The sequence below is a fragment of the Panthera uncia genome, chromosome D1 (genome assembly GCF_023721935.1).
Source record: "Panthera uncia isolate 11264 chromosome D1, Puncia_PCG_1.0, whole genome shotgun sequence".
NCBI lineage: Eukaryota > Metazoa > Chordata > Mammalia > Carnivora > Felidae > Panthera > Panthera uncia.
In genome coordinates this window covers 11949011-11959565 of record NC_064808.1, presented here as the reverse complement: position 1 = coordinate 11959565, position 10555 = coordinate 11949011, and the positions used below count along the sequence as shown (strand labels likewise).

Here is a 10555-nt window from a genome sequence, read left to right as displayed (position 1 = left end):
GGGCCGTATGCAAATAGGCGCAGCCCCGGTACCCAATTATTTATGAGTCTTGCAAATAAGGGGCCTGCCCCAGGCTCATACCCCGGAGAAACTGACGCAACTAGGCTGCTAGGAACACTCAGGCAAAATGCAACCGAGACGGCTGCCTAGAGAGGCTGCCTGGGGACGAACCACTGGGGCCCGGCGGCCGGCACTGATTGCAGTACCATAGAGTCACGGCGAGACAGAAGGGAACCGTTGGCCGACTGGAGAGGCTTCCTGTGGCAAACACCTGAGAACGTACCAACGTGGCCGCTCCACGTGTATCAGTTCGGAGGTAGAGCCGCGGTGAGGACGACTGCAAGCTCTATTTTCCTAGCGGGTCCTCGTTTATCTTCTGATCTGCCCCCTTCGCGGATGGAAGTTCCTCTCGACCTCAAAATCTGGTATACCCCTTGCCTCCCATAAGAACAAAAGCTTCACACATACTGCACAGCTTTCCTGCACCCCTACCCACACCCCCCTCAACACACACACACGCACACACACTCACGCACGCACCACTCTCCAGGCTCAGGTTTCCATTCTCCCCGCTGCAAGGGGGCCAGTCACTCCTGATTCCATTATCTAAAGCCCTGGAAGACCGTTGACTCCTAGGTGATTGAGGACTGCGCCAGAAGCTGCCTCCCCTCAGCTTGGCTAATGGAGTGAACTGTGAAAGTGACTTCCTAATCAGATCAGCTCTCATTTCTAGACTCTCAGGTGGCCCATCCCGGCAGAAGAGAGTGAAAACCAATGCTTGTCCAACCGGGAACAGAACAGGATGTACCTGGAGACTTGCTTCCCGGCTGGCCAGCAGAGCCCTGCCCAGTCACAACAGCACGGTAAACACCACCAAAAACAATGGGGACAATACAACAGGGCTAGAGAGGAGGCATAAGGACATGGTTTCCAAAGTCAGTTCCCTTTATTAAATGTTGAATTTTCACAGACCAGAAATACAAAATAAAAGTAGAAATAGACCCCAGTTAGGAGCTACAGGCCTGATCGCACATGACCCCTGCCGCAGCAACTTGAACAGGAGAAGCAGCGGCTACATCCCTAAGGTCGGGAGAGCAGGCCAAGTGTTTCACCCTGCACTGCCCTGCCCCCCACCCAGTCTCTCCCCAAATTATAAAGAGCCATCCTCGGAAAACAGTAGAGGGAAAACGCCTCCCCTGCTGCCCCAGTTGAAGTGCACATCCCACCAGAAGAGCTTGTCCAGATGGCACAAAATCCAAGGACTACATTTCATAGGAGAAACTGGTACCAAAACACGGGTGGAGAGACTGCAGGTGTGACAGGGCAACCTCCAGAAGAGAGAATTTCCCCCTGCTCTACTCATCAGATCCTGATGCTGAGTCTTCTGAGCTGGGGGGAGTACTGGCCAGCTCCTCCTCTTCAGAGTCCTGAAAATCAAAGGTCTCTTAAGGAGAAACGTTGCGTCCTGGTTGCCCTCCCAGGGAGCCACTTTTCAGTGATGGAAGGACCCCTAATTCCCTACTCCCTCTCCCTGAGCTGCAGCACTGGCCTTCGGACCTCCAATCTGCACTCCCTTCCCCCCTCATTACTCTCACAGACCTACCACAGCCCCTGGCCCCCAGCCAACCACCCCTCAGGGGCCCCTCATCCCAAACTCCTGCCTCACCTCGCTCCGCCTTCTCTTCTTTTTGCTCTTGTTCTCTCCAGAAGAGCTCTCATCACTGGACACAAACTCTTTGCTCTTAAAGCTCTCACTCAGCTGCCTTGACGACGACTTGGATGATGAACCCCTCGAGGGCGTTGATTTCTTTTCCACCTTCACCTTTACTTTCTTCTTCTTCTTTGACTTGTCCCTATAACAGCAAGAGGGAGAAGGGTCTGGGCCTTCAGGCTCACCCACCAAAGCCAATCCACCCTAACTTTTAACAGAACTTTTCTCACTCACGGCTGCACTGCTATCTCACTATGAACGCAAATAGCCAGCCAGGTCAGCCCCAAGAGCCCCAAGGGAGGGCGTCCTAAGCAAATAACCAGAAAAATCACAGGCCGGAGCCTGAAGCAGTTGCACTCACAGACTTATCTGGCATCTCTTGCTTTGTCTTTAAAAGTTCATGTGAATGATGTTCCATCGTAATTTTTTGTTAATTCCCCCATACCTTTGAATAAAACTGACCCTCATGAAAAGGGCCCCCTTTATCCTGTGACTTCAGCAATTCCCTAGCAAACTGCCCATACTTGGGTAATTGCCTACCCAGACTTGAGGAGCACTGCCCTATTGCGGTCAGAGCATACCTATTATCTTCAGCACCCTGATTCTCAACCTAGACCTGCAAAAATAGATGTCGAAAAAGCAATCACTGGGCCATTTTGTTCCCAACACTCACCTCTTAGAAGACTCACCCCGGCCCCCTTCATATTCTTTCATGGCTTTTTCATATTCCCTCCTGGCATCCTCAGCCTTGCGATCCCACTCCTGTCTCTCACGCACGCGCGCACACACACACACACACACACACACACACATACACACACACGAAGAAAAAAAAAAAAAAAGAGAGAGAGAAGAATGAGGCCTCTTCCCTGACACAGGCAAAATCTATACAGAAAAGTTTCACCAAAGGCCCATCCCTGCCCCCTCTATCAATGCTACCGCTCACCTCTTTCTTCTCTTTGGACATTCCCTTCCAGATCTCGCCTGCCTTCTTGGAAAGATCTGTGATACTGATGCCGGGATGGTCTGACTTGATCTTCTCTCGGCTGGCGTTGAGCCACAGCATGTAGGCAGACATTGGCCTCTTGGGGGCATTGGGGTCTTTGCCCTTCTTCACCTACATAAGAACCCAAATGCCTTCAACCATCTTTTTCTCACAGACACCCCCATGTTCTCCGAAAGAAATTACTGACAACACCGACTTGGGAGGAAAAACGGGGAGAAGGACTAAATAGGCATAGAGCTAAACTAAGGGCTCCCAATGACAGGAACCCTGTTTTCCTCCCCCCAGTACCCAGTGCCTAGCTCACCAGGGGCCCCTTGTCTGGGGCTGCTGGGACAGAAGAAGCCAGTCTCCTAATTCAGATCTCCCAGAAGCTAATTATCTCAAAGGCCAGAGAGAAAACTTTCCAAGAAGATACTCCTCAAGGCCATATTCATTGGCCACAAAAAGCAGCCCCAGGCCCACCTGACAGGCCCCACTGGTGGTGGACGGAAGGCAAAGGGAACGGCTTCCCCAACACCCTCCCAACCCAAGCGTGTACCTCCACAGGCTTCTTGCGGCTCTTGCGGTCCTTGGCCATCTTGGCCTTTTTAAGCTGCTTCCGTTTCTTCTCGTCCCGGTCACTGTCACCCTCATTACTGGAGGAGCTGGCAGAGGCGTTGCTGTCAAACCTGCCGGGGGGAGGGGGGGCTTAGACCCAGGAGTGAGGACAGCACCCCACAGCCTCAGGGCAAGAGGGAAATGAGTCTAAAGCTCCCTGCCCAGAAAAGGGGAGGCGGGACCACAGGACAGCCTCCACCATTGGTCTCCACCCTGCTTCCTCCTCTCCACTGAGGTGGCTTTGGGTCCCCTCCCCACACCGGCCCTGCCTCTTCACACCCAGCATGGCATCAGTCAACCAGTGAGACACCAAGTAACAAAGGCTTCAGCTGCTCTCCTTGGTCAAGGCCTAACCCACGACCTCCTCCACCCCCATACTCTTGGGGACAGACACTTGGTCTCATCTTGCCCAGAACATGCCCCAAGGCCTCTTCACTACCTCCTTTGAGCTACTTGTCTTAATCCACCCTAGAGTCTTTTGTGATGAAGGGACAATCATTATAGAAAAGGGAAAATTTTTTGTAAGTAAATATAATAAAATAAAATCTAGGGCCGCCCGGTGGGCTCAGTCGGGAGAGCATACGATTCTTGATTTCAGGGTTGTGAGTTCAAGCCCCACACTGGGTGCAGAGATTACTTTAAAAGAAAAAGAAAAGAAACAGAAAACTAACTTCAGTCCAAGTCCATCCATACCCATATAATTAGGTTCTTTAAAATACACAAGGAGGAGCACCTGGGTGGCTCAGTTGGTTAAGCTTCCAACTTCAGCTTGGGTCATGATCTCACAGTTCATGAGTTCAAGCCCGGTGTTGGGCTCTGTGCTGACAGCTCAGAGCCTGGAGCCTGCTTCAGATTCTGTGTCTCCCTCTCTCTCTGCCCCTCCCCTGCTCATGCCCTCTCTCTCAAAAATAAATAAAACATTTTAAGAAATAAAATAAAATACACAGATTCAGCAACCGACCCCAACACTCCCAGCTAGTGAGTGGGCAAGCACTGGCTCTCAGTGCCATTTTCTCCCCACTGCTTTTTTGGCTTTCCGACGTGCCTTGCACTTGCAAAGCCCTGGACGATTTTGAAAGCATTTCCGGGTGTTACCTCATTGGAAGTCACGTTCCCACCCTGGGTCAGTAGCTAATGCTGGGACACGAGAAATGTCCAGATATCTTCTGGTCCCTCAAGCTTACAGGCCTCCACCTCACCCCCATGAATGGAACCAAAACTCACTCCTCTGCTACGTCTTCCTCCTCTTCACCTGGGTTGAATGACTCATCTGAAGAAGAACACGGGATGCATCAGCATCACCCCATACGGAGACCCCAGCCCCTACCCAGACACCCAGCTCTGGCCCCAGGCAAGAGTCTGACCGCCCCCAGCCCCAGCACCGCCGAGGCTAGCCCACTGGTACCCCCAGCCCCAGCACCGCCGAGGCTAGCCCACCGGTTTCTTCTCCTGAGTCATCGCTGCTGTCGTTGGCATTCTCTTCCCGGATCTTGCCCTCCTCCTTCATCCGCTCCAAGTAGGCATCATGCTGGTCCTCATCAGAGTCGGCATACTCGTCGTAGCTTGGGTTCATACCCTAGCCAGAGAAGAGAGGGGAGTGAGGGCCGGCTCACCCTGGTGAAGAAGCCCTGTACACTCAAAAGCACACCCCCATGCCTGTGAGTAAGACCAGCTCCCAGAAGACCCTGGGGCCGGACTGTCCACACACAGCCAACATGCAGGGCCGATGCCCGAGGACTTCCTGCCAACTGGGTTAGTCCCAGCCCCTCCCACTCCCGGCCCCGCTGGGGGCTCCTGAGGGGCTGCAGAGGCTGCTCTAAGGTCATGCTGAGGAAACCTGCACCAGGAGGGGGGAAGGGTCACACGCACCTCTTTTTTCTATAAGGGTAAGAAGAAAAGAGAGAGTGAAGAAGAAGCCAGGAGAACCCATCCCTGCCCACCCCCGACAGGAGAAGAGGGTCATCCTTTCCACACACACAGATACCTCTTTTAATCCTCGGTTCTTGATGTTGAGTTTTTTTGCGTTGACAAAATCAAACAGTTTCCCATACTCCTCCCTGTGTGGGGAGAGGCACCGTGTTATTAGATGGAGGGGCTGACGCAGGGGTGCACCATGTGCTGGTCTGACACCCGTCGGTCAGGGCAGACCGTGGGGCCTAGAGCTGGTCTGACACCCGTCGGCCAGGGCGGACTGTGGGGCCTGCAGCTGGCGCGCACGCTGCCCAACCTAACAGCCCACAGACCCCTGGGGGCAGCGGTGAGGGAGAGTCAGACACTAGTCTTCGAAGGAACCTGCAGTCTCAAGCATCTGGGAAAGAAAGAATGGGGAAGGGTGTGTACCTAGGCACCAGATATGCCCAGGGCAGGGGTAGAACGTCAGGGAAAGGGACGTTCTCATCTTTGTACTAGTCTGAATTTCGTACTTCACAGGGTTGTTATGAAGACTCAGCCTGAAGATGTTTGTAAGACGCTCAGCCCACAGTGAGCACTCAATAAACATTAGCTACTCTCTTCCCGGGCACAAAACTCATTCCGGGAAAGGGAGAGATAGCATTTCCATCATAGGGGGAGTGGAGAAGAAGGGCTAGTACCGGACACCTAATATGGGAAACAATCTAAGTACAGAAAGTGATAGGCTTTCCTCCAAGGAGGACCAAATCCCAGGGACGCAAAAGAAAAATTCTGCTCAAGGCTTGAAAAGTTGGGGAAGAGTCACAGGCCCAGAATGCCTAGGAAGTGACTGGCGGAAGCCCTCACCTCTCAATGCTACTGAAGGTGTACTGGGTGCCCTGCTTGGTCTCAATTTCAAAGTCAAAGGAGCGAGTGGTGGTGGTGCCGCGGGCGAAGTTGACAAAGGAGATCTCATCGAAGCGGATGTGCACGGGGGGCTTGTGGACGTAGATGAAGCCCCGCTCCAGGGGGTACAGCAGTCCTGAGCTCGCCTTGTAGGAGCAGGTGATGCACTGGGCCCCTGAGTGCCTGGCGGAGGATGTGGGGAGCCCAGTCAGTGCCTACCTCAGCAGCAGGTGGCACAGAACCAAAGGCACCTCTCTCAGCAGCGACATGAGTATCCTCAGGCCCTCGCGTGAGGAAACCTCACTAGGCTGACCCCTAAGCAGACAGCTGACACCCATCATGGTCAGACCCAACCTGACCTCCAAGAGATTAGGTTCCCAGCACGGTGCCCCCTAGGCGGGCCAGAGCCCAGACCAGCACTCTCACCCTTGGAAGTTGCCTGGGACTGTAATCTTGCGGTTGACCAGGGCTTTCATGACCCGGCTGACCATCTCGTACAGGGATCCTGACATGTTCTTAGTGAGCCGCCCCTCAAAGCGCTTCTCCACCTCTTCCCTGCAAACAGAGGAATGCGAGGTCACAAGCACTGCTGCCTTCTAACAGCACGCCGGTCTCCTGCCAGGACAGCGGGGGACAAGAGTTCGGGGACACACTCACTCGTTCATGTTGAGAGTCAAGGAGATGTCCTCATCCTTGGAGAAGAGGAGGATCAGGAAGTGGTAACGGGTTTGGCCCTGCTTGATGGGGGGATCTAGGCTGATCTGGTAAGGAAGAGCCGACAAGGTTTAGCACCACGAGAACTGCTGACGAACCGAACACCGGCAAGATCCATCTACTAAAGACTCGGGCACAAACCAGGCCGATCCACCCCCAGGGGCTTCTGCTTACCACAAAGAACATCTGGCGCTGGTCCTTGTGGGGCAGCAGAAAGAGACGCAGCACGGTGGTATAGGGGATCTTGTAGTCGAAGGTCTTGCCGTGCAGGTGCAGAAAGGTGGGGTAGATCCGAATGTCATAACGGCCTCGGGGAGTCAGACACTGCAGCTCCCGGAAGATGCAGATGGCGTCTCCAGTGGCCTGGATCACATCCGCCTTGGACAGCACGTTTTGGGCAAAGGCCTGCAGAAGTGCACCCTGGTAGTCAGGCAGCGGCGACCTGCTCCCAGGCCGGCCAGGGCCTGCTCAGCGCCATATGCTCCCAAGGCGAAGAGGGGAGGCCTCACCTCAACAGGGTCCACGCCATCCTCCTGGGTGGGAGGCACATAGAAGCGCACCTCCATGAGAGAGACCTCTGCGTCGTCGTTCTGGTGGAATTCTAGTGTCACCTCATTCTTGCCTGTGGTACACTGGGACACGTTGCTCAGGGGGATCTCGAAGACCGGCTGGTCGCCGATGTCAAAGGAAAGCAGCTGCCCTGAGGGGTAAGGGCTTATCAGCCACAAGCTCCTTCCCTCAAGGTGTGCAGAAACAGCCTTCCCACCAGACTGCTGACCTCCTGAGGGTAGGACCTGGGGCTGTTCTGTTCACACTGTCCCCCCAAGACGAGGCACAGTGCCTCATACCCCCTTCGTCCTTGATAAATATATGATGACCTATAGGGGCACCTGGGTGGCTCAGTCGGTTAAACGTCCAGCTCTTGACTTTGGCTCAGGTCATGATCTCACGGTTCGTGAGTTCGAGCCCTGAGTCGGGCTCTGTGCTGGCAGCAAGGAGCCTGATGGGGATTCTTTCTCTCTCTGCCTCTGTCTCTGCCCCTCCCCTGCTCGCGCGCTCTTTGCCTCTCTCTCAAAATAATTAACAAACATTAAAAAAAATTTTTTTGAATATATGATTAATTACAAACTGACAAGAAACCATAAATAGTAGCAGAAAGGAGTAAAACAAGGTAAAGGCTGACATCCTTCATCGGACCTTCTCTTCTAAACCTTAGTCTTCCCAGGACTCACCACCAAACTTCACCGTTCCCCAGTTCCAGCCCTTCACACAGAGGTCCTTCTCCATAAGCTCAAGACGATAGTGAGTTTTGAAGAAATCTGAGAGTTTCTCAAACTCCTGTGGGTAGAGGGGAGAGAGCAATCCCTGTAAACCCCGGTGGCCTTAACACAAACTTAAGCATGCTGGGATTATCTGTGAGAAACTGCTTCAGTATCCTTTCTATCAGAAACCCAGGCTGTTGAAAGAAGTTGTTGCTGAGGACCAGACCCTCAGACTAGGGGAGGAGGAAAATATATGAATAACGTTTCTGGTTATAGGCCTCACAGTGCCCTCTGACTTTATAGAAGTACTGCTTTAACGAGAGAGAAAATAAAAAACGGAGTAAGACCTTTGACTCGAGCAGTTCAAAACGGAAAAAGAAAACTCAAACTAAAGCACTAAGACTCTGAATCTGGATAAAGGCAATGAGCAGAAACCACCAAAAATTTATAACGGTAGAAGAGCTTCTGGAGTCAAAGCACAAGACACCCAAAGCTGAACACTGCTTAACGGCCTCGAAGGCCCTGCTCAAAGAAGCCCCAACTCTTTCTAGATCAAAAACAAACAAGACGGCATAGTAAAAAGGGTTTATGGCCACAGAACATCTCACCGATTCTCGGAAGCCGTCATACTTGTAGACATGGCCGTTCTTTGTAAGCAGTTTCAGTCCGTGGCCCAGGGCAACACGGCGCCAGATGCCTTCTGTCAACTCCCCAGCCTGGATGTTGTCCACTTTGCCCGTCTTACTATTCTTGAAGATGATACCCTGGCGGCTCAACCTCAGCCGACCATCATTCTGTTGGAAAAACAGGCCCAAATGGAAGGGTACAACGCACAGGTGTACCAGGCTCAGACAGTCCCACCCAACACCTATCCTGGGCTGGCCAGGTACAGATGTGGGACCAATAGCTGCAGGGGCGAGAGTCAGAAAGAAGAGACAAATAACCAGGAAATCTGGATGCTAACACCAAACGCCGGCATCTAAAACCCTTGCGAGTCCTCGGTTTCAGCGCTCGGGACTGAGCGGGACAAGCGGTCCCTCTCAAGCTCAGATCCTGGGATTCCTATACAGTCGGTCTTTGAATTACGATGGCTCTGCTTAACAATTTTTCAACTTGACGGCAGTGTGAAAATGATACATGTCCAACAGAAACCGTTATCTGAAGTTTGAATTTGTGTCTTCTCCCAAGCGAGCAGCATGTGGTACACTCTCTCATGATGCGGGGCAGTGGCAGCGAGGCATGGCTCCCCAGTCAGCCCCCACGATCACCAGCGTCCACAACCAACACACGCGCTCTGACTGACCGTGCTCTACCCATTGTTTCACTTTCACGACAGTATGCAATAAACCACGTGGGGTGTTCAAACTTTATTATAAGGTAGGCTCTGTGTCTGAGGATTCTGCACAGCTGTACGCCCATGTAAACATTCTGAAACCCTGCGTAAGGTAGGTTAGAATAACCTAGGATGTTCATCAGGTTACACGTATTAAGTGTATTTTTGACTCAAAGGGTATTTTCACTTTACAGTGGGTTTGGAGGGACATAAGGGAAGTGGAGGAAGATCTATACACACTGCTTTCTGTTGGCAAAACACCGACTACGTTATATTCGGACTCCTTTTCCAAAGTAGCAACGTCAGCAAAGCAAGCTCTTGCAAATGGACAAAAAGTCTACTGTCCTTCCCTCTGTTGGCCTGTACTAAAAACCCAAGCTCTTCTTACCATGGAGCCTTTCACCTCCTGATAGATGTCGTTGAACTCCAGTGTTTCCGCCATACTGATGTGCCCCTGGTGGCCTCCACTGGGAGCTGGGCCCCGACTCCCGGCTGAGTGTGCAGATACTCAGCAGGCTGGGAATCTGAATTCAAGAGGGAGACGGAGAAACATCAAAGACGACACCTCACTCGACCCATGGACGGAGCCAGGTGGCAACCCCTGGCTGAGCCTGGGATGTCTCAGGATCTCCTCTGCCTGGGAACCCACAGGCAGGCCCTGCAGACTTCTCAAGGAGTCAGGCCCCGCAGGGGCTGGAGAACCCGGCCTGGAGGAGCGCTCACACCCGGGCCACAACCCGCTCCGGGCGCTCCGGCGGGAGCCATGGCAACGAGTAGTAGAACCCGGATCCTGCCCGGAGCTTGCACTTGGCCCGCGCCCGGACCCAGCTCCGAGCGCAAGGTTTCTCTCCCAGCGGTCCCACCGCGCCACGGCCCGGGACCCACGGTTCCCCCTCCCCCTAAAATGGATTCGCCCGCTGCCCGTGGATTCGAACGCGGAACGGTCCATCTTGAGCGTCCCGCGGGGGAGCGGGGCCCGCGCCCTCCGGGGACACAGGGCCGGAGACCACCCACCTTCTCAAGATGCAGCCTCGCTACGGCCCAGGTGCGGGCGGTGGGCGCGCTGGGGGACGCGGGAGGGGGGGCGGGGACAAGGGGGACTTGGGGGGGACGCTGGGGAAGCTTTTCCCGCGTGC

General features: G+C 53.6%; 1 protein-coding gene across 2 annotated transcripts; it reads right to left on the bottom strand.

Moving 5' to 3' along the window:
- Positions 1–927: 927 nt before the first annotated feature.
- Positions 928–10555, bottom strand: SSRP1 (structure specific recognition protein 1). Of its 2 annotated transcripts, XM_049646736.1 has the most exons (17): positions 10434–10555; positions 9808–9943; positions 8695–8880; positions 8057–8162; positions 7334–7524; positions 6999–7229; positions 6768–6871; positions 6537–6665; positions 6072–6293; positions 5299–5371; positions 4752–4890; positions 4539–4584; positions 3256–3385; positions 2658–2828; positions 2385–2473; positions 1667–1853; positions 928–1427 (listed from the first exon to the last, which is right to left on the bottom strand). In XM_049646736.1, exons 2-17 carry the CDS (start codon positions 9859–9861, stop codon positions 1356–1358), a joined length of 2130 nt encoding a protein of 709 aa, XP_049502693.1. In that variant the 5' UTR covers positions 9862–9943; positions 10434–10555; the 3' UTR covers positions 928–1355. The 2 variants fall into 2 exon arrangements, with proteins under 2 accessions (XP_049502693.1, XP_049502685.1); XM_049646728.1 differs by lacking the exon at positions 10434–10555 and having other exon boundaries at positions 9808–10289.

Bases quoted from the DNA above. Each gene is read 5' to 3' on its own strand.
- SSRP1 (XM_049646736.1), bottom strand. From the start codon at position 9,861: ATGGCGGAAACACTGGAGTTCAACGACATCTATCAGGAGGTGAAAGGC. The intron at 6,666-6,767 runs GTGAGTGTGTCC...CTCTGTTTGCAG, and splicing joins TTGACTCTCAACATGAACGA to GGAAGAGGTGGAGAAGCGCT. The intron at 2,474-2,657 runs GTGAGCGGTAGC...CGTGAGAGACAG, and splicing joins TGTCCAAAGAGAAGAAAGAG to GAGTGGGATCGCAAGGCTGA.